Source organism: Phasianus colchicus, chromosome 1 (assembly GCF_987193195.1).
Source record: "Phasianus colchicus chromosome 1, bPhaCol1.hap1.1, whole genome shotgun sequence".
Classification (NCBI taxonomy): Eukaryota; Metazoa; Chordata; class Aves; order Galliformes; family Phasianidae; genus Phasianus; species Phasianus colchicus.
The window spans coordinates 121858440-121881758 of NC_143436.1; the positions used below are offsets into that span (position 1 = coordinate 121858440).

At 41.5% G+C, this 23319-nt stretch overlaps 2 protein-coding genes across 14 annotated transcripts in view; one reads left to right on the forward strand and one right to left on the reverse strand.

Annotated features, from left to right (window-relative positions):
* The window catches only part of PHKA2 (phosphorylase kinase regulatory subunit alpha 2), a 38852-nt gene extending 18530 nt beyond the window's left edge, over window positions 1-20322 (forward strand). Inside the window, exons 16-32 of one of the 4 annotated variants that reach the window (XM_031599351.2) lie at window positions 524-668; window positions 1023-1101; window positions 2646-2809; window positions 3436-3609; window positions 4701-4789; window positions 5786-5919; window positions 7350-7506; window positions 8890-8969; window positions 9204-9282; window positions 9408-9537; window positions 11155-11256; window positions 11851-11969; window positions 13684-13731; window positions 15574-15741; window positions 17109-17162; window positions 18478-18678; window positions 19272-20322. In XM_031599351.2, coding sequence (XP_031455211.1) covers window positions 524-668; window positions 1023-1101; window positions 2646-2809; window positions 3436-3609; window positions 4701-4789; window positions 5786-5919; window positions 7350-7506; window positions 8890-8969; window positions 9204-9282; window positions 9408-9537; window positions 11155-11256; window positions 11851-11969; window positions 13684-13731; window positions 15574-15741; window positions 17109-17162; window positions 18478-18678; window positions 19272-19445 — 2097 coding nt within the window. In that variant the 3' untranslated portion in view covers window positions 19446-20322. Of the gene's footprint in view, window positions 1-523; window positions 669-1022; window positions 1102-2645; window positions 2810-3435; window positions 3610-4700; window positions 4790-5785; window positions 5920-7349; window positions 7507-8889; window positions 8970-9203; window positions 9283-9407; window positions 9538-11154; window positions 11257-11850; window positions 11970-13683; window positions 13784-15573; window positions 15742-17108; window positions 17163-18477; window positions 18679-19271 lie in introns of those variants that run through there. The other 3 variants (XM_090124824.1, XM_031599352.2, XM_090124827.1) reach the window with 3 other exon arrangements.
* A 2354-nt stretch (window positions 20323-22676) lies between these two features.
* The window catches only part of PPEF1 (protein phosphatase with EF-hand domain 1), a 32824-nt gene continuing 32181 nt past the window's right edge, over window positions 22677-23319 (reverse strand). For all 10 annotated transcript variants that reach the window (XM_090124835.1, XM_090124850.1, XM_090124833.1 and 7 more), the window contains one exon: window positions 22677-22979. In XM_090124835.1, the coding sequence (XP_089980961.1) occupies window positions 22789-22979 (191 nt within the window). In that variant the 3' untranslated portion in view covers window positions 22677-22788. The remainder of the gene's footprint in view (window positions 22980-23319) is intronic.

Here is a 23319-nt window from a genome sequence, read left to right on the forward strand (position 1 = left end):
CCTTTGTAGTGAGAATGCCATCATTTACCGCTGTACATGGAATGTACTTTTTTTTTTTTCCAAGCATCTGTCAGATGTTCCTTTTCTGCTTGTCTTTCAGAGTGTTTCTAAGAGACATACCCTTGCTAATTTCTGGTCCTTAGCATGCACTTAAAGCCTGTTTATTGTTTGTATTGTTGCTGTTGGTTTTTCCTTCCATATTTAGGCTACTTTAGTCTTTCAGATAATGGACTACTGTAATTCATCACTGAGAAAATTCTCCCTCATGGGAGTTATCATCTACTTTCTGTTTGTACAGCTTGCTTTTTTCACCGCGAGCCTATAAATGTAAGAAAATTCACTTTCTGCAGACACATGAATCTCTTTTTTTCCTAGTGACGTGCCTGGTTAGGTTAACTCACATAATCTGTGCTGTGGTCTAGACTAGTTCATGTGGCTTTTGTGAATGACTTAAGAGAGGACATGGAAAAAATTACAGAGAGTACTGACAACCACTTATATGCTGTATTTCTCTATTCTCTAGTTTACTGACCAGCATCACTTCTATCTGGCTCTAGACAATCAGATGATTGTGGAGATGCTCAAGATAGAGCTGGCTTACCTCACTTCTTGTTGGAGGATGACAGGGAGACCAACTCTGACGTTTCCCATCACCCACACGATGCTTGGTAAAGTTGATTTTCTCTATTTCAAGCGCAGTAGATTGTTGTGGAGGAGTAGGATGTGGGTAGGTTTGAGAGGAGACAGATGGTGTGACTGTTTTAACATCTGAGTTTTAACATCAAAAGTGCAATTTAACTTTTTCAAGTCTGCTGAACTTTAATGACAAGGAATCCTTCATTTAGTCCTTTTGGAACTTCTCATGAGCGGAAGGGCTTGGAGTTGATTTGATTTTGTTCCAAGGTTTTTTTTAATAAACTAGTATTGATAACACTTGCAGGGTCTGTTTTAAATTCGGTGTTTGAAGAGATTATTTAAGAATGTGTTGGTAAGATTCAAACTCTTCCATTGTTCTTTTTCAGTTGATGATGGTACTGACATTCATCCAGCAGTTCTTGCCACCATACGAAAATTAGAGGATGGTTATTTCGGTGGTGCAAGGTAATGCTGTAACCCTTAAATGATTCTATGATTTTTTTTTTTTAAATTAAATCATTCACAAGTCTCGCATTTTAACTTGTGATAGTGATAGATCTTGTGCTGAAGCTCTACAGAAAGAGCAGTTTCAGCTTAAACTGTTATGTGGCAATCAGATGATAGCCAGCCCTTATGTGCAGTGGGAAGATGGGGAGATGTTAACACCTCTGACTCCCATTAATAGGTGGTGAAAACGTAAAGGCATTTAATTATATTTATTTATTTATTTATTTATTTTGCCTCAGTTTTCAGTATTAATTGAAGGCCTTGAGTTGCCCTGCCCTGCAAGTTGGAGGACCGTGACTTGGGGAGCAGAGACCTTCCATTTGTTGACACCAGAGTTTAAGGAACTAATTGTATGAGTTGAGTGTTTATAAGTCTACAGGCCTGGTGGGACTCATGCCTCAGTTCTGAGGGAGTTAGTGGATGTTATAGCAGGACCCCTCTCAATTCTTTACCAAAGTTCATGGGATTCTGGGGAGGCCCCTGGTGACTGGAAACTGGCCAAGATTATGTACATTTGTAAGAAGACAGAAGACCATGGAAATTACAGACCTGTTAGTTTAACTTCAGTACCTGGAAAAATTATGGAGAAGATTAGCCTAGGTGCCAATGAAAGGCAATTAAAGGATAGCAACAGCCAGCAGACTTGCTATCACTGATTCAGGGGGAAAGTCCTGTCTCACTAATTTGGTATCCTTCTGTTGTAAGATGAAATGCTATCCATGCTAGTGGATTGAAGGAAGACAATGGGTATTGTTTTTATGGATTTTAGCACGACATCTAATACTCTTCCTCTCAGTATCCTTTAACTATGAGATGAACAGGTTCACGTCGTGCTGGGTGATAAACTGGCTGAGTGGCAGAGCTCAAAGGGCTGTAGTGAATAAGGCTGCATCTGGATGGTGGCCAGTCTCTAATAGTGTTCTCCAGGGCTCTAGTCTATGGACAGTCCTGACAACATTTTTATTGGTGATCTGGATGCAGGAGTTGGATGCATCCATAGCAGATTTGCTGATAATACATAACTGGGAGACTGTTGACTCTCTGGGGGCACCTAAATGCTCTAATCAATGCTCTGATCTACCTAGACTCTCTTTGAGAGGTTTAGATAGATTAGAGCATTGGGTGATCAACAGCAGCTTGAAATTTAATGTGGAAAAAATGATTCTACTGTTGAGACAGAGTAATGCCAGATAGTTACAGACTGGGAGCTGAGTGTCTGGAGAACATTCCTGCGGAGAGGAATCTGAGGGTGTTGTGAGCATTACCATAACACAGTTAAATGCAGTTAGTAGATAGAGCAGTACTCAGCAGGATCTGCAACTATTTTTTTTTTTTTGCATCTGTTTTCTCCACGTTGCTTATTTTCTTCTTCATAGTTTTTAACGGTAGATTTGACTGCGAGATCTCAGAGGTTTTGTAGCTGTTGAAAGCTCAGTGAGCATAGCCAGTATCAAAATGGTGTATGTTAGCTCCCTCCCTCTGGCATACTTTCCTGTTTGCAGGGTGAAGATAGGCAAGCTGTCAGAATTTCTTACCACATCTTTTCATACGCATCTGAGCTTCCTGGATCCAGACTGTGATATAAAACTATTTGATGACTCTCGTGGAGGCTGTTGTAGCCCTGACAGTGAATATGGAGGCTATCCAGCAGATTTCTGTGAAAAAGGTAGTAGTTTTTTCACTTTATTTTTTTTCTCTGTCACATTCTGTAGAGTAGACGTAAAGTCTACCTCAACGTAGAGTCTGGGGTTACCTACAGCACAAAATCTGATGTATGCACAGTTGACAGTTATTCAGGTCTCTCATACGTCAGCTCGAGGATGGTATGTGCATGACTTAGTTTAAAGGAGGTTTTGTGAATTCTTCCTACATTGTCGATGTGGCATTGACCAGTAAGTGCTGTGGTAAAGCTGAATCTGAGAATCAGCAAGTGGGAGGTGTATAGAAGATGCTGGAGGTTTGTAGAAGATGCTAGAGGGAGTAGAGAGTGTGAGGAGTCGTAGACAAATTCGTGCGCAAGAGCTGATCTTTGGTCTACCAAAAAGAAAAATTCTTTTGATCTCTTTCAAAGGGAAAAACAGTTTCGAAACTTAACTGTTTAAAAACTATCAAAAATTATTACATTTTTCTTTCCAATTTGTTCAGCTTAGAAGTCTCTTGCTTATTCTTATGTTTTCGTGTGCTCGTCTGTATAAACAAGAATAGAGTGATGTGTGTGAAAAAAGAAAACACTGGTATTTTATAGGGTTTCTTACATTTAATACTCATTTTCTTTTATGTATGTCTCACTAGAAAGCCAGGATGAGCTAGATCAGTATATAAATGATATCCTGCAGAGTACAGCACTGAAGTCATATCTGCCTCCAACTTCAAAGACTGCTCATCAGCCACTTGTGTTCAGTGCCAACCATTCCACACAAGAGATACTGTCAATAATGGCCAAGGCAAAGGGTTTGGAGATTCCAGGTATTTCTCTCTATTATTTGCCATGGGTGCTCAGAGGGATAAGTTCAGTTATTTTCAAATTCTATTATTTGAAGAAAGTTTGTAGCACAAGTGTGTTGTAGCTGTCAAGAAGAGAGTCTGAAGTTGTTGCTGTAGTTCCCACAGTATCCCATATCATGGTGTATGTATAAATAACCTGTGAATCAAAGTTAATGTTATGGAAACTAACTGATTGGACAGAATTTTAGAACATGAGTCAGTTAATTATTTTTTTTTATCTTTGTACAAAGGCAGACAAATAATAGACTTTCTTAATCCAATGAAGTTGTGGTGAAATGAAGTGTTTCAGTGGCATGAAACATCAGTACACACATGTATAATCTAAATCTATAAGAATAAATGGAGTAGAGATGGAAGGTAGAATTCCTAATAATGCTGCTTTAAACTGATTGGAGGACTTTCACCCAAATAATGCTTTGACTGAATTTGTAAGTAGAATCTGATTCTACAGTGTTTTACATGTAGATATGTAGTATCCAGTATCCTGGTTAAGAGAAGGCTTTTCTCAGCTTCACTGGATATTAATAAATCTTCAAACTTTAGTATTTTCTCCTCTCTTTCATATGCTGCAGAATCGTGATCCTCTGTTAAATTTGACATATAAAGATAACAGAGCATGAGTCTGCATTCGTATTTGTCACTTCAATTACAGCATTTTTTCAATTAGACCATTTTCTCCATATGCTAAACATGTTTTAGCATGTTTACTGCAAAAACATTTGAAATACTTGTCAGGATCAGGTCATTCATTTGTAGAACACCCGAAGCACGGACTGCCGTAAGAGTTATCAGTTCAGCATGTTGTGCCTCAGCCTTTGATGTGCTAATTTCAAAAGCTCTTTGACCAGGTCTGCAGGAAGGAAAGATTCAAAGTGTGAGCTTGTCTCTTGAGTTCCCCACACAACATCTTGGAAGTGTTGCCTAAGTTAACTTGACTTTCAGAGCTATTTCTGTTGTTTTTCGTGGTACAATTGCTTCATATTGGTAGTTTTGCTTTTCTGCATTACTGTAACAAAAGTCTTTTAAGTGTTGTCGTTGGCTTTGATTTCCAGCTGTTTCCATGTCTCTTCCAACTAAAGTTCTGAACACGCACCGGAAGTCTTTGAATCTTGTTGATATTCCCCTTTCCCTTGAGAAGAAGGTAAACCGTGGGATTTTTTATGCTGTTTGTGTTTTTAGGACTCAGTATTTTGAATCCAGCTGGTTTCCAGCCAAACCGTATGCTAGTTCTCATTTTGTTACCTTGACAGTAAAGCCATCTGCCTGGGGCAGTGGGTAGGGGGTGGTTGTTATTTTTTGCTGGGAAGTTTTTTTTGTTAAATAGATATTATCAGATTTATGTATATATATATATTGTCCAATAAACAGTGCTTGTATTAATTTCTAGCCAGGGGAGTAGCATATGAAAGGACAGCTGTCATACAGCACCAGCTGAATCCCACTGTTAAGCATGAAGGGCAAGGCTGGGCTGGGTATTCTGTCCTAGTGTGTGTGACTGACTGCTGAGGGTGGTGACATGAGGTTGTATCCAACCTGCTAGAAGATTCTGTTCTATAGGCTTTGTCTGTGGAGGCAGTATTTCGGGACCATACAAATAGCTGAATAGCTTGTTAAATAAAACTTGTTCTCATCTAAGAACTCACTGCAGCGTTGCATCACCTGACTAGTTAACATCTTAGTTCCAAAGCATTGGAAAATTTATGATGGCAACATCTGCATTAGTAAAGCATTGCCATTAAACAGATTGGAGGACTAAATAAAAGAAAACCACCTCTAAATGTTTTAACAAAAAAGTGGCATCTTTCTGCTTTATTTCATTGGTAGTAGCAGTGTATGACAGGAAAAGTATGCAAATAATTTTGTTTACTTCTATGAATTTTTTTTTTGTCCCAAAAATAGCTTTCCTGGTTGATTGAACTAAATCCAGAGACAGACAGTCCATTCTGGGTGCTGTGTTTCTGGGGATCAGGCTTCTTTTCATGTCTGCCAGTAGTCTAAGAAAAACTACATGATATGTCTATATTTCAAGCACAGAATTGTGTTGCGTGTCTGTTGTGTTCTTTAATGGGGAGCTACAAATTTTATCTGCTGCTTTTGTCAAGGTCTATTATTGATTTTCATTCCTCTTTGTTATCAGGACCATGAAAAGGTTTTGAACTTAGCTAAAGATGCTCGTGGTGATTTGGATTGCAGGAAGCTTGTTGAGCAGCTGAAGGAATGCCCAACGCTCCATGATCAAGCAGATATCTTATATATCTTGCATATACTAAAGTGAGTTATCTGAGTATAGGCTTCAGCCCCTTAAGTTTGGCTACAGCTATTTGATTATTGTTGTGCAAAAGGTTGTCACTGTTCAGGATTGTGTTTTCAGGGGAGAGGTTAAAATGTTTTGTGCTTTAAAAGAAACATTTCCAGTTAGCTTGACTACATAAATAATTTGCATTCAGAATACATCTGTGCAAATTTCAAAGTTGATTGACACACAATTTTGCCAAAGTGGAAGTGGAGGGATACTTAATTTTGTCATTTTCTAACTAAAGCACAGATGCAGTTTTAATGAGTACTCACTATTTTTTCCTCTAATCCTTCCATGCTTAAGTGCATAGTTGACTAAAATTTGGTGTTCTTCAAAATGTTTCTGGAAACAACTCAACCTGCTGGGGTTAGTAAAAAAAAAAAAATTGCTCATTAAATGGATTTGAGCAAAATTCAAACACAGATCAACAGAATTATCTACTAGAGTGTGCTAACTGGCATTTTTTCCTTATACTGTTGGAATCTGGTAAAAAGTTGGTTTGGGTTGCAAAGACGTGCATTTATTGATCACAGATGGTCTTTCTTAATGCTATAGAAATTGTGTTAATGTTTATCTTAGTCTTTCTCCTGTGTGGGCCTCTTCTTTGATCTTTTTATTTTCCTAAGCAAAATATTTAGTAACTCTCTTAAAAAGTAAAGGAGATCCTGAAAAATTACTTTTTTTTGTTTGTTTGACTGTATGTAACACCCTTAGTTTACTTTCTGGAACTGTTTCACCACTGGTGTCCCTGTTGGGCTTTGGTGAACTGTGTCCCTCTAACAGGAGCTGAAAGATCATCGTGTGGTGCTTGGAGCCACTGTCAACTAGAGGCACCTATTTTTCATAATACAGTGAATTTCAAAACTGGAGAAGGAATGGAAAACTCCATTGATTCATCAGTAATGACACAAGCAGTGTGGAAGCCTAGTTAGTAACTAAGAATAAGACAGGGAGAAATACTCATGAAGGTTCCTGTAGTGTCTGAAAAAATGGGTACCGTCTTTATTAGTACTGAAAAAAAGTGCTGAATTTCACTCTTAAAGAGCAACATATGGAGCATTCTTCCATTCTTTCAATCTTCCTAGTGCTAAACTTAAAGCCAAATGGGAAATCCCCTGGATGGCTGCTTTGTAGTCACAGGCTTATGGCCAAGTGAGCTAATATTAGAGTTGCTGTTACCAAGAGGTTTTTGCCCATGTGTAGCTGATCTCTGGTGAAGGGCTGCAGTGTCCCATTCACTTCACCCAAATGACTGTCACACAAATAAGCAATTCAGTGAAAGTCTGGTTGCTCGTTGTGTGTTAAGACTAAGCAGCGTAGCGTTTTCTGCTTTCTCTTTCTGTCTCTTCCTCAAAGACCCCTTACTTGTTTGATCTCATGGAAATGATCTTCTGTTTTCCTGCAGAGGCCCTGATTGGGATACGCAGCTGAATGGACAATATGGAGTCACTGTTCATTGTCTGCTCAATGAGCTCTACAGAAAGGCAGGCCTCAATCAAGAGTGGGGCTTAATCCGTTATATTTCTGGTATACTTAAAAAGAGAGTGGAAGTCTTGGCAGAGGTATGAGATAGAAATAGTGCTGGTTCAGATTCCTGCCTGAAAACAGGACTACAAGTGTGAGGCACAAGTGCCAGTGAGGGTTGTGCTTGCCCTCTTCTGGTCTTACTTCACAACAAACCTAGTGCAGCATTTGTCAGTAAACACTGTTTGCTTTCCTGGTAGATAATCTTGTTACAACCTCTCCCATCTGTACTGAGAAGTGTGCTAAGGTTAGAGTGTAATGAGAATGTCAATCTGTAAGTGATTGTGAAGGCCTTATTTAATCTCTGTTTATCTGAGCAGCTTAATTATGTGTGTTGAAAGCTGTAGTGGTCATTGTTAATTGCTTATTGCTATTGTGGTAACATGAACACTTGGAGCACCAGTATATCTTAGTGCTAGAGATAATGCAAAAACATGTTGCAGTGATTTCTGTCCCATTAGGCAGGCAGTCTGTAGTGTGAGTGGCAGTGGATGTACAGAGGCATTATGATATCTGGCCGTACTTAAGATTAACAAGATAGATCTGTTGTAAGGGTACAGATTTCATTTGGAACATTACAAAACTGTTTGTTCTGCTGTTTTACGGATTTTTTTTTTTTTTAAGTACTTAATCCTGCATATTTCCAAAGAACTCTTTCTCTAACTTCTGGCCATTTTCAAAGCTTTGATAATCATACTTAGGATGGCCTGTTTTACTGACAGTTGTATTTGCAGGAAGCAATTTCCAACAGTCCCTCTGCATGATACCTCGTTAAGTACCTTTTCCATCCTCAAGGCAGTACATCCTTACAAAAAGCCATGTACATTAAATTGCAAAGATATTGACTAAGAACTGGAGAGGATGAGAGTAGAGGTGTCTGTAGTTTTGTTACACATAAAAGGAAGGAAAACAGACTCATAGAAAAATATGAAGAATATTGCTCAGTGAGGTCTTTGATTCAGAATAATGAATCAGGTAAATTAAGCACTCACTTTTGTAGGAAGTACGTATAGAAGATTAAAATGCTGGTACTGGAGAAATTCTGGTATACAGGATTTTTTTTTTTTTTTTTTTGCTAATGCTGCCAAACTTTCCATTAATAATTTTTTTGTCTTAAATAAAAATGAAATATTTATCTTATGATAAAGTCCTTTATTGATCTGCCAGTCCCACTGGAAAGCATAATAATTCCGCTGCTGATTTCAGTGTGAGGAAGCAGGCTTTCAGCCTGGGCAGACTACTGTACTCCTGTTAATCTCGGGGGATATTTGCCAACTAGTTAACAACATTCTGCTGGGTCTGCATATCTAGTAGTTAATAGAAATGCACTTAGAAATTGCTAAATAAATGCTTCATTTTCTGGAGTGTCACTTTTGCATGTCTCAGAAAAAGATCTCTTGCTTTCTGTTGTGTTGCAATAGGCATGCACAGACCTCCTGTCACACCACAAGCAGCTTACAGTGGGGCTGCCACCAGAACCCCGCGAGAAAATAATTACCACGTAAGTTGGAGCTTCGTCTCAGTTGTAGAAGCAAACTGCCTTTCAGCTTCCTGCTGGTACTGTTCTGCTGCTCTCACCTGGTTTTATTTTTCAACTTCAGAAAGAAGTTGCAGCCACCAAGGTAGAAAAGTCTGCAGTGCAAAGATATTTCTGGGTGACGTGGTTCTAGTGCACGTTCAAGAAGTTGACAGGAAGTGCTGGACTTACTGCTAACTGTAGTTTGCCCTCTTACAGCCCTCTGCCACCTGAGGAGCTCACAGATCTTATTTATGAAGCCAGTGGCCAAGACATCAGTATTGCTGTCCTGACACAGGTACAGAGCACGGGAAAAGAATGGTTCTTTAAGCTGTGCACAGTGTAACGCCGGTGTTCTTCTGAGACTGGGAAAGCTGGGATGACCTACGCTGAATGGGAGCTTTTCTGAATTTGTCTTTACAGGAAATAATTATGTACCTGGCAATGTATGTCCGATCACAGCCTAGTCTTTTCATGGAGATGCTCAGGCTCCGCATTGGTCTGATAATTCAGGTGATGGCCACTGAGCTGGCTCGGAGTCTGAAATGCTCAGGTAAGAGTAGTTTTATTGTGGGAGATATTTCTGGCTTTATTTTTGCTTCACCTCATCACTAATCTTTCATTTGTGTTAAATTCTTTTGTAAACTTCTTCATTTACATACACAGTTAAAAACTGAAAATAATTTCTCTGTTTGGCTTAATGAAAGATTCCTGCCTCTGCACTCTGTCAGTCTGAAGTAGATATTAAGTCCTTAAACACCCTGACTTTCAGTGCTTGAGGTGCAGATCATGAAATTGCAAGTGCATGTATTTAGGGACTGATTTCAGTGAGAATTAGGACACTAGGTATCTTCAGAATGTTTGAGCCTTGATTATTCAGCATTCTTGTGGGTTTTATTCAGCATAAGTTCTGTCCTGTAGGTCATCCTTCTCCCTTGGAATGTACATGGTTGAAAAATATTTGCTCTTTAGATTTCAGCTAGTGATACTTATACCAGGAGGTCAGTAAAATACGTACCTCGTAAGACCCCCAGATGTTGCGTATGCACTGCAAAAAATTAAGAAACTAACAAGATGTACAAGGTGAAAATACTTTAAGTTGAGTGTAGAAATCATGACTGAGGTGATATCTGAAAAAACATTGAAGAATTTTCCACATCAGAGGAATTTAAATTGATCAGAGGTCAAGAAGAAACAGTCATCAGAAGTGATCGAGTTAATGTGGTGAATGTATAGTCTCAAATGCTGACTCTTAGGAGCACGATCCAGACCATATATTTGTGGCTCAGCTCATTGTTGTTCCTAATGTATTAGCACACCCCAAGGGGGAAGACTCAATGGAAGCTTATTTTAGACAGGCCTCACTATGGGCACTGCTGATGTCTTCAGCCAAACTCAGTAGCTGCCTACCTCTTGGGAGGTGTTTGTCCATGAGGAGAAGTTGGTAAATGGAGACAAGTAGTTTTCTGGGATAATTCTGTTTCTCCATGAGGAGCATTCAGACAGTTTCCTCCAGAACTGAAGCTGAGTATCAGAAGCTGCTACGTTCACAGTTCAGACCTCTTTTTCCCATGGTCCTTTTTGTTATTCGTAAGCCACCCTCAACCTCACTGCTGCTTTTTCCATGTTTTCCTATGGGAAACTTGTCTGTGCACTCCTGTGCCCATGTGTGTGTATGGGCTTTTTCTCACATCGAAGCATCATCCTTTAATTAGAGAAAACACCATAAAACCTGCCATTTGCATGCATTTATTTATGGAATAACTCTGGCTTTGTAATTTAGATCTGAGTATAGATCTTCTTGTGGGAAGTGGTTGCAGTGCCTTTTCAGTTGATCTGCTCTGTGAAGGAGCACCTGCTTTTTCATCATCACCTTTGGTGAGATTTCACACAGCTGTGATTGGCTGCTCAATTTTGTAAACACCATCATCTCCATTCAGTGTTGTTTAGTCTTCAAATGTGTTTTCTTTGAAATGACTCTATGTATTAATTTTTTTTCTAGGGAAGCATTATCTACAAAAGTAAATGTGATGGAATTTCATTCAGTCAGCAATTTAGTTAGGGAAGCCATCCATAAAGCATCCTATAGTTGTGTTTGATTTTTATTTTTGTGTGTGTGGCTTTGTTTTGGTTTTTTTTTTTTTTTTATTTGTTCTGTTATTTATACCAGGTGAAGAAGCTTCAGAAAGTTTGATGAATCTAAGCCCTTTCGATATGAAAAATCTCCTACACCATATTCTCAGTGGAAAAGAGTTTGGTGTGGAAAGAAGCTGTAAGTTATCCATTTGGGTATATGTTAAATGGGAACTATAAATATGGAGTTAGATTGTCTAGTAAGTAGGAACCTACCATCTATGCATGTAAAATAGGAGTACAGGTAATGTACTGAATAGATATATTGCATATATCTGCTGCAGGATTAAAAAAAAAAAGCCACACATGATGGAAACTGTCCTACATAAAAGTAAGGTTGTATCAAGGCAGACTTTTAAAATGAAGAAATTCAATGTGACCAGAAGGAAGACCATGAAAAGGACACGTCCATTCTGTCTCCCAGGAGTGGATCTGTGATTCCCAGTATTTCCAGCTGACACTTTAGCTGTGTCTTTAAATTCTCACGTACTTAGTGCAACTCCAATGTGTTGTGAAGCTATGATTGTTCTGTGCCTTTGAAGGTCAAAGCTGTGGCTCTCTACCTCTGAATTGATGTAATCAGGTTTGAATTGTTGATGTAATTTGAAAGCATGCTGTCAAAAAAAGCACTGAACACTTGTGAAAGGATATGCTTTTATCTGTAACTTCTAGACACAATTTTGTCTCTTTTCCAACCAGTATAATTTCTAAAATGTCCATTTGCTTCTTTTAGTGCGACCTATGGATTCTTCTTCATCTAGCCCTGCAATTTCTATTCATGAAATGGGGCATTCTGGAGCAACAAAAACAGAAAGAAGTGGTATTACTAAATTGAAGAGTGAGATGAAGCAGGTAAGGGTTCTGTCAGTGCTTATCAGAAAATGTAGCTGTTCTGGAATGGTGTTTTATCAGAATTTTGTATTCCTTTCAGGAAGTTGTTTTTAATGCCAAATAAATACATTCTTGGTAAATCACAGAAATTTCCAGTCACCCTTTGGTTTAAAGCTAATAGAAGGCAGGAGGGAGGTGCTTCTTCCAAAAATGTAGCCTATTCTTTGTTCTTGTTTCATGTACTTGAATATTGCAACTTAGCAAAGTCTACTGCATTGGTGGTATCAACTTTAAAACAATTTTTTATCATCTTTAGCTATAGAGAAATCAGTTGCACAAAGATTTTCACATAGGTGGTTTTCATTCCTGTACTCTGCACAAGTTTTTAATGTGGTCTATGTGCCTTCTGGAAAGGTACGTCTGGAAAAGAAATATTGGTGGGTTTGCTTTTTTTTTTCCTGTTTGTTTTTTTATGGACAGGAGAAGCGTACTTCATATTGTAGCAATAATCCAAGTTCAGTATTCTTAGTTACACAGCAACTGAGCTTAGTGAGAGAAATGATAGAAGACACAAAGTGTTCTGAATGACTGTGACTGATGGTTTTATTGCAGCTGGTTTTCCTTTTTTTGTGTACGTGTGTTTCTACTAGTAATTTTCTTTTGCTCTGGGTAAATAGGAAGGTGGTGAAGTGAAAGACATTGATGGGAATTAAGGGTATTATATTGAAGACATATTTCAAAAATACACTCTCTGCTGAGAGCTTAACAAGCGAAAGCATTTACTCTGAGGCCATTTGTGTAAGTTTCTAGGGAAGTAGGTGGTGTTCTCCTTTATATGAAACAAAAATGCTGAATGAGCTTTCAGAGAGGAGGGGCATTTCCTTGACACAGAACATTTTATGCTGATGTAAAGATCAGTTCATAATTCTTTTTGTGATAGTCAATCATGGAAGGCAAGGTGTGGGTGAAATTTGTGTTTTGTACTTTGTGAGATCTGGTCACTGTGTTTGACACCACTCTGGTGCCTCAGTGTTACTGCGGCCAAGCCTGCCTTGTCCCCTCCTGTGGTGCAGCAGTGCTTGTGAAGCTGCTGCAGGGTGCTAACTGCAGACTCTGGGTGACCTTGGTAGCTCCATTTGGGCATGGCTGTTAGTCCAGCAGCCTACTGGGGATGTCCAACCTTAGTGCCTTTCCCAGAATGAACATGGACTGGGCACTAGGCGGCAGCATTAAATCTTAAATACAGGTGTGCACCTGACTTGAAACTCTGTGAAGTTTGTCAAGGCTGTAAAGGTACCTCCTTGCATTGCTTTTACATTGGATAGATGCTTTTTTTTGCACAGCCGAAGAGTTGGCTGTTCTTGCTTTTATTTCCTCTCACCGGTCCATGCTTGTTGCTTCACACCACATCTCAATGCATTTCTGAAATACCGTCTTAATGTCATAGTGGTTGGAGAGAGGACAACCAACTTTGTGTCAAGAGGAACATTTTGAGCACTACCACCAGACAGAGCTCATGTGTTGAGCATCTGCAGCTCTCCCATTTGTTGCAGATGCTTCTGGAATCTGTAAACTCAGCCTTTGCCTGTGTCTGAGGCTGTCATGGCTTTCCTTTGAGTACCTGAGTTTATTCCATGCTCCTTGCCTTTGTGCAGATGGGTTACATAACCTTGTTTGCGTCTTGTTGTGTCGTGACTGTCTGTCTGACCTGTTGGTGTCTGTTTTTGTTTTGTAGTTCTTTCATGAGGGCCACTCCATGTCCAGCAGCATGTTTGCTTCCAGGGTAAAATGACATCTGCAGTTCTGTTCCTGCTCTTCACCCTACGTGTGTCTGTGTATGTCTGCATACACGTGTGCAAGGACCTTAGCTCTAAACACCTCCTACTGCTTCTCCTCTGTGAAAGCTTCTTTCAAACCCTCTTTGTTTAGTTCATCTTCACTGGGAGCCTGTACTCATTAGTAATCTTTTAATAGCTCAGTCTCACATTTAGATCCACTTAGCTCTTCCTAATAGTAAACAGCTGAAGCAGATAAAGAACTGTCACAGATTTAGCTACCTGATTATATATTGCAGGTGTCATCAGTGTTTAAAATTAACATAACATGCTGGCAGTTTCAGAGGCAGGGATTTTATAGGCCCAGACATGTCCTTGGGCAGTCGTTTTCTTTCAAGGCAGAAAATTGTAGCACTTAAGCTTTTGCTGTTAAGGAATATAATTGTTTAAATATTTTACCAGTAGAAACCTTAGCGATTTAAATTCCAAGACTCCAAATCTGTCACCAGGAGACAGAAGGTTTGCAGCTGTGTGCACTCTGAACTGATGGTTGTGATGAGTGCAACTCACACTCTCCTCAGTGGCACAGCCCTCAGGTGCTCTAAATACAATTCAGAGCACCCCTGAGCATGTTGCTGCAGCCTCTCTTCCCACATAGCAGTGGCAGTGCAGAAAGAGAAGATTTAGCTGCATTTGATAAAAGTGCACATAAGTTTTTGAATGAGATCTCTGCCTGAGTAATCAAATTAATTACTGTTTGTGGATGGATTTCTGCTTTGCCACTGACCTTCCTGTGTCCTCTGGTGCTGCAAAATGAAATGGAGGAGATTCTGATTATCTCAGTCAGTGTGTGATAGTAAGGAATAGGGGGCATCAAGGGAACACCACCTACATCTCACTGACACCAGTAGAAGTGAGAAATGAACTTTGTTTTCACTTACTGATCTTTCTGTGGAGCTTGGCTCTGTGAAGTCACTGAGCATATCCCTTGCAAACATGCACTTTTTTGGTCTTATTTCCCACTTTCCCTAGTACTGTGCTCAGGCAGTTCTGTACTCAGAGAGGATGGGATTTCAGAAGGGACCATCAGTGAAGTCCTTCCTGGGCTGAAAGTAATGGATGTGCAAAGAGGCACGAGGGAGGCAACAGAATAGCACAGGGCCTGGGAGAGTGAAGATGGACAGCCTGCATGTATCCTGGTGTGACAGTAACAGTGAGGATGTGGTGGCATTGCCACATCTTTGAAGATGGTTTGCTGCCTTGTCTTCAAGTCTGGTAGAGTTAAAATAGAAAAACAGTCATAGAATCATTAAGATTGGAAGAGAACACTAAGATCATCTTGTACAACCATGAATCATGACAATAAAGGAAAACAAGGTTGATGTTTACAGAGAGTTGGGCGTGGTAACTGTATAACCACATAAAGTTGGTCTTTAATCAGCTTATATTAATGGATCGGTTTCTATGGAGGACCTTACCACAGACCCACTGACTCTGAGCCTGAAGTCTGAGTCAGACCTATCAGTAAATGCCACCACTGAGTGCAGCAGTAACACTGCCATGGCAGCCAGCTCGTACTTGTTAAAACAGCCATACCTTGTGTTGAACCGAGCAGTTATGCCTTGTGGCACTGCTGGCTCATTTTGTTGAGAAATGACTGAAGCATGGGAGAAGTGAAGTTTGTCATGAAAGGGGAAGAGTGGGATGAGTCTGCTCCATCACCTTGTATGATGCCATGGCCTGTGGTTTTTCTCCTGGCCCTGAGCTAGCACGTAGCAGTTGATATCTTCACAATAGTAGCACCTGTGGGGGCAGAAAGCAACTAACTGAGGCTTTAATATTTCTGACAGAGGAGCAGTACTCCACCATCTCCTTCCAGTACTTCTCCCACCAGTTCCAGTGGAGACATTAGTTGGGGTGACCGCAAAGGGCAGTGGCTGCGCAGAAGAAGGCTTGATGGTGCCATTAACAGAGTTCCTGTTGGCTTTTATGAGAAAGTATGGAAGATTCTTCAGAAGGTAGGTTGACAATTATAGCAGTGAGAAAACAAAGCAGCTTACGGTAACGTGGGAAGATGGTGTTGCTGGATAAAGTTTGTCTTCAACTGTAAGACTAGTGGAAACTAGAGTTATTGGTAGCAATGTATCTGTAGGAGATGTAAGTGCTTCGTTAATGCAACTTCACATATTTGTTTGAAAGTGTTTTTTTCTCCGAAAACACTGGTGCACAGTTTTTTGCTGATCAGTTGTGTTTTACCACTATTTAGCATCACTCCTGGCCTAATGCAGGCTGTGCTCACTGCCACTGAGGGGCACTGTAATGCAGTGCAATTCCCATGCTCCTGCTGCAAAGGCTGCAAGGAATTGGCTTGGAAACTTCAGTGACTCTTGCAAAATGACAGAAGCTCTTCCTGGCTTTTCTGAGCTGTGTGACTCTTCTAGTGTTAATTGCTTGTTATTAAATGAAAAGTAATCCCTCATAGCACCTTGGAGATCTGGGGTATGGAAATGTATTGAAGCAGATCTCCAGGAGGGAGAAGAGGGGAATTAAGAATTACTGTTTATTTCGAAGCAGTGCGCCTGTTCTTCTGCTTTGCTGGGTGTCAGTCAATATTTTGTTAGCCTGCGAAACTGAACTATTCAAGCCTACACCATTGCGGAGATGTTGAGCACCTGCTTTGGTTGTCCTAAAATCCGTTGTACTGAAGCTGTTAGTGTTGATGTCAGCCAAGATGAAACATATGTGACCACTAGATTTAGATGAGATCTTTCAATACAGTGAACATCACTTATGTACATAGTATTTTCCTCTTCTTAGTGATTTTTTGTGCCTGAGGTACCCAGATGTGCCATTCTTTAGCCTGCCACCCCTTAGGTCATATCCTTTTCTTGTGTGTCACACTCAGTATTGCTGACACCATCACCTGACTGTTTGTGGCCCATTTCCAGCACCACAACATATTGACATCCTTGAGTTGTGGTATCCTGCATCTCAAACACTTAACTAAATGCTGTGTCAGTGAAAAATGAGAAATAAAGGTTCTCAGTTCCATGGTTTCTTGTCATGCTTTTGCATTATGTGCCCCACAGAAGGTTCTCATTGATTTGTTTTCGTCTTTTGTCTGCTCCTTGCTCTGGTGGCTCTTCCAAGGAATTTCTTCCCATTCAGTAGCTAGAAGGGAATATAGAGCACTGTGCAAGTGTTGTGTAAGGTTATTCATGACAGTTGCCAGGATACATAATAATCTCTTGAGCAAAGGTGAGGTAGTAGTTTTAACAGGCTTTGTTGTTGTTTTACTGAAATTTATTACATGTTGGCTTGGATCATTCAGATTTACTTGCAAGAACTATAATTTCTGTTCATTGTCAAACTGCTTTTGTTTCAGTGCCATGGTCTGTCCATTGATGGGTATGTTCTTCCTTCTTCAACCACCAGAGAGGTACAGTAAAATGCCAAGGGTGTTTCCATCATATGGCTGAATGTTTGATTTGGCAATGTAAGATGCTGGGCAGGGCTGATGCTGCAGGGTCCTTGTAAGAACAGCCGCTCTGGGATGGGGCTGAGGTGGTGATCTTTCCTTCAGCATCCCCCTGGCTTCACCAGAGGCTGTAAAGAAGAATTTTTCCTCCAGCCATGCCTGGCAGTGGGTTTGTGGAGGTTTTGCCCCTTTGCTGTATCTGCTGCCTGTGTGCCTTCACTGACAGCAGTTTGCTTCCTTTCTTTCTGAGGGTGGTGGTAACAGCTGAAGAGAAGGGCTGGAATTTTCTGCCAAATTTAAACCTTATTTTACAGAATGGAGGGCTTTATTTATTCCTATTGTATAAATAAATAGGCTTATATTTTTGGTGTGTCAGACTTAGACAGTATCTAATTTTGCTGTTTAAAGGAATCAAACTAAATAAGCACAGACCTCCTAAGGCGACAGCATTTCACACAACATCCATACAGCTGTGCCAATGAGAGTTAGGCTGTTCTGCAAGCAATAGAGCTGTGTGTTGGTGTTAAAGCACATCCAGTCTCTACAGTAAGTTCAGTTTTGCAGCTAATGTGAGATACCAGAGTGGTGCTTGGAAAGCAGAATGCATGAGGCTGTCACATTAAGAGCAAAGAGATGACTTTGATGGCAAGTTGACCTGATAGTGGTCTTTCATTATCTAAAGGGGAGCTATAGGAAAGAAGAGGACAGACTCTTTAGCAGGGTCTATGATGATAGGACAAGGAGAAATAGTTTCAAGCTTGAAGAGGGTAGATTTAGGTTAGATATAAGGAAAAAGTCTTTTATAGTGAAGGTAATGAGGCACTGGAACAGGTTGCCCAGAGATGTGGTGGAGACACATCTCTGGAGACTTTCAAGGCGAGGCTGGATCAGGCCCTGGGCAGCCTGGTCTAACTGTGGTGTCCCTGCTCATTGCAGGAAAGTTGGACTGGATGGGCTATGACAGTCCCTTCCAGCTTTAACGATTCTATGTTAATTTGCTAACGAAGCATCAGCAGTCCCATATACAAATAAAATATGTATGTGTGATGGGTCACAGGGCTGGAGCAGTTTCTGGAAGCTGCACAGCTGTTTGCAGGATCAGGGCCCAGTGACAGAAAGTTTCTGTAAGTGCTGAAGCTGTACAAACGTTTTGTTTACTTCAATCAGTGCCCCCACATGAAGAAAGAAACTTATGGTTCAGTGCTTGGGGGGGGGGTGGGGAACTGCTCTTTTGGATTTGTCAGTTTTTCTTTCCATTTCCACTCTAACTTGCCAGATGACCCCATGTGAAATCAAGTTTGCTGTACATGTGGAGTCGGTGCTGAACCACGTCCCCCAGCCCGAGTACCGGCAGCTCCTGGTGGAAGCCATTCTCGTCCTCACGTTCCTGTCTGACATCGAGGTGAACAGCATTGGGGGGATCATCCATGTAGACCAAATAGTGCACATGGCCAATGACCTCTTCCTGCAGGAACTGGTGAGTCCAGAGTGCAAAGGAGGGAAGCCTTCACATCTGAAATTTGTCCCCCGTTCCTTTTTTGTGTGTGTGATGAATTTGACCAAATTCATCCCCCAGTCAACGGCATGCAGCTCCACCTAATTATAGAAGAACATTGAGAAAGCTAAGCATGAAACATTCAAATTATCAATATTTGAGTAATCAAAAAGAAACAAAACAAAATTTGTGAAGCTAGATGTTCCTTATATACATGGGTTTATCCAAATAAATAGATAAGGTTGTTGAGGTACAGGTTGCTCAGAGAGCAGGTCAGTGCCTTGTCTGTGGAGATATTCAAGGTCAGGCTGGATGGGGCTGTGAGTACCTTGGTCGAGCTGGAGGTGTCCCTGTTCATTGCAGGGCAGTTGGAGCAGATGGCCTTTAAAGGCCCCTTCCATCTCAAACCATTCTGTGATTTTATGTATGTATACTGTAATGAAGGCTTCAATGAGGGAAGGGAGGATTGCTTTCTGTATTCAGCACAAATGCATAATTATCATGGGGTCTTTTAATTCCAACAAATAAGCATAACTACCTAATTTTCCCTATATCTTTTCTTTGTATCTTTTCAGAAATCATATGGAGCTACGGGTGGTATCTTGGAGAAGGATGTGGCCACAGGAATTTGCCATTTCTTTTATGACAGTGCCCCAAGTGGGGCCTATGGGACCATGACGTACCTGACAAAAGCCATAATTATTTATTTGCAGGATTTCCTGCCTAGCACAGGCTGTGTGATGCAGTAAGCAATGTCTCACTAGGGAAAGGAGGCCAGGAAGCTTCTCCCTGTTTTGCAGCCATGAGCTGCCTGTTTGCTGCATGTGTGTCAGCAGATACACCAGTCACAGTGTTATGTTACCTGCAACCTGCCTGAGGGGGACAGGTGGGTGGAATGTGGCCTCATTTTAAGGGAGGGTGTGAGAGCAAATAATGAGGCTTATTCTGCCTAAACTGCATAAATGTAATTCGTATTAAATTAGCAAGAATTAGTTCTGCCAAGGGGAAAACAGATTACTCTGTGGAGATCAAAAGGCATAATAAAACGAGGGAGCTGAATCTCAGGCACAGAGTTTCCCAAATAAGGGAAATAATGGAATTCATTAGTTTTTCTCCTGCCAATCTGTAAATGTGCATCGCTGTGAATCACTAATGTGTGGTGTGAAACTTCCAGGGGAATGTAAATGAAAGGAATTGGAAGAACTGGAAACAACCAGGTGGTATTTTTAATACATGTTCACCCTGATTCTCATCTCGTTTGCACCTCGTTAGTGCAGGGCTAGCGACGGTAAAGACGAATGTCTTACAATAGCCACTAATTTGAGATGATAGCAGCTCTCAGGGAGCTGCCTTTCTCTTTAATCTGAACAAAGCTGCTTCCTTCCCTCCGCAGGCACAGTCTCAAGACTCTAACTGCTCCGAGGTGACAGGGAGTTTTATGCTGTATTCCTGTTCTCTGAACAGAGAAAGATAGACCTCACCACTCAAGCACCCTTCCAGCTCTCCTGATCCTTTCCCTTGCAAATAGCCTCGGAGCTGAGAGTGGCCTAATTGCCTCCCTTCCAGTGCAGGGAGAGTTTATGGAAAGCTTTGATGTTTTCCTCTCTATCTTGTTTCCCTCCCCCACCCCCCCCTTTTTTTTTTCTTTATTATATTTATTATTTTTTTCTTTGAAGGCACACTTGTCATTCGTGGTTAGGGATGGGCTCTCTGGAAGTCTCCCTCTAGTCCTCTCCCAGCATTGTGCCTGTTATCACCATGAGTAGGTCCACTGAAAGCAGCTGTGGTGGCTGCTTTGAGCTGCTGCGACTCCACGAAATGGCTCCACGGCCACTTTAACCTGTAAGCAGAGAGAGAGTGGAATGAAAGGATGAAAGGAGGGCAGCAAGCCCCTGTCCTGCCTGCCAGTTAACAGCACCTTGGTTGCAGGGAAGATGAGCTTCAGGCAGCAGAGCCACACCAGAGGTGCTGCTGCTGCAACTGTGCTCTTGCTTGGGAGAGAGAAGGCAGGTGGGGGTGGGAAGCCTGAGGAGGTGATGCAGAAGTAACAGGAGAACTTGGCAGTCTGCGGACCCTGATGCTCTGGGATGCTCTGGGAGAGGCAAGGTCTGTGCTAGATGTGGATAGGTTAGGATAAAGGGGTGGTTTAGACTGAAAGTTAAAACAAGGGTTTGGAACCTACAGCAAAACATTAAACTTCCCTCCCCACTCCTTTTTTTTTAATGGGAGTGTCTTTGATTTAAAATTTCTGCTATGATCTAACTTACTATTCATGTTTGATAGTCGTGATTAGTTATCACATGGAAGCTAGGCACTGGCAGAGGACTTAAAAGGTTCTTTGAAGAATTCAGGTAGCTGCTAGCAAACAGTGGGATGCTGAAACAAAGCATGAGTAGAAGGAGATCTCATTTACTTACAGGTCAGGTCCTGCTGCCATTGCTGAGCTATGGTGGCAGGGCGGTGTCAGTTTGGAGTCCCATTTAGTGCAAACCCAATTAAGCAAACAAGCTTTCACACCAAACACTCCCACACCTGGCAGAGGATGCACCTGTGTGCTATTAAGCTGTTACAAAACAAAAGCAGTGCTGCGGGGGGGTGAAGCTGTGCTCCCCGGGTGAAAGCTGTCACAGCTCTACCACTAATTGGCAGTGACCGGTTTGGCTGTCGGGCTTCCCACGGGACCGAGAGGAGGATGACATGGCCAAATTCCAGACCTCGTTTACAGAAGGAAGGTGAAGGTAGGCTGATACGTCATGTCTCAGAAAGGAGGGCTTCCAGCAGCTGAGGTGGTCCCCTGAGCCCTGCTTTTTCAGCCTGCCATGTGCAGCTGCCACAAGTACTTTGTGCTTGGCTGTGTGACAGCTGCCAGGACCTGCAAGCCTGGGCTGTGGCTTGTGCAGAGCAATGTCACTGCTGTGTTATTAGCCCCTGGAGAACACAGTGGGACATGAAAAATTTGGGATGAGAGTGATGGAAGGGCTTTATCTGGATCTGTTTGGATCTAAGCATATGTAGCTGGGCTGTACGTGACTCCCCGTTTTGCACTCTGGTGGCTTTTCTTCCTGGCATGGCGTGCTTTGCAGTTATCTCCCCTCCTGTACTCTCCCCTTGTGCTGGGGGTGAGGGTGCCCCAGGCACCTGCAGCAGCTGCTGGGTGTTGCTTTTGGTTGGATGACTCAGTTCCTCTTGTGCTGCAGCTCTGCAGCCCTAAAAGCAGTGTATGCTAAGTGCTGCATTGCGACCTTCCCTCGGCTCTCAAGGCGAGCATCCTTCAGCTGAATTCTCCTCTCTCCAAACTGTTGTACTCTGTTCCATGTAGGTTATCAAAACACAGGCAAGAAATAGACCACAAACTTACACATTATTTGAAAGCTCAAGCTTTATTTTGTGATCTATTGTATGTCAAGTGAACATGCTTTGGCTTAAGCCCTGATTAAGGTGACAAGTTAAGATTGCTTGTTAACCCCCAAACCTAACAACTGCAGCAAAAGTAACCAGTGTAAGTACAAATCTATGGCACGTATAGGCACCTTTCCTTTAAGCTGGGTCCGTAAACCTCAAAGAGGAAATTATATCATGCAAAGAGCAAGATTAAATATGCAGAACTGCTTATTTTAATGAGATGGTTCTTCCCTGTTTTCCTCACCTGGACTGGATGGTCCACAGAAAGCCTATTTTTCCTGTTACGTCCCCAAGGAGAGACTGGTATGTTCCCTGTGATCATCAGTGCTATTTCTTAGTTCTCTCTAAGGGCTGCTGGGTTATCCTACCAAAGCATCTCTTCCCATAGTACTGTAGGTGCCAGCTTGGTAGCATTCACAGCCTAAGGTGGTGGAGGAGATGACACCAAGGGTAAGGATAAGACACTGATGTGGCAGTGACACAGAAATACTGTACGTGGTAGTGGTCATCCCTTCTGGTTTCCTCACTAGCAGGTATGCATCATCCCAAAGGGATTAAATACAGGCTTACACAGTGACCGCAGTGCTTACCATTTATTGTTTGTCAGTCTGGAAATTGTTTTTCTAGGCTGTTGTGACTACAGCAGGAAGGTGAGCTCCCGTGACACCCCCAGGAAGTTCCGCCCTTTCCCTAGGCTGCCTTGTTCTCTAGTTTATGAACCACATGAAAGGCCTCTAAAAATTCATTGAAGTCAATGTAGCCATCTTTGTTGTAGTCTATGCTCTGGACTAACTTGTCAATGGCTTCATCGTGTGAATGAATATCCAGGTAAGAACTGAAGATTTTCCAGGTTTTGCGGAACTCATCCGGTGAAATTAGACCTACAGGAAACAGAAGACAGTTTGCTTTTTCCAGTACTTTTCCCTTTCCTACATCCACGTACATGTGCACACTCCTCTCCTTCCAAAAAGTCACCTGCTTAGCAGGGCTTCTGTGGGATTTTTTTGTTATTTCACAACTCAAGTACAGTTCTAATGCAGAAGGGAGAAAGCCATCAAAGTGACATCAGTACTGGAAACTGTGTGAATACTTTTTCTTGAGTTAGACACCGTCCCTTATATGGGTACAGCATGACTGCTTAAATTAACCTTCACTAATTCAGAAAAATGACATCACCTCTGGTTCCTCTCTATATAGAAGCCTTAAAAGGAGGAAGCAGTG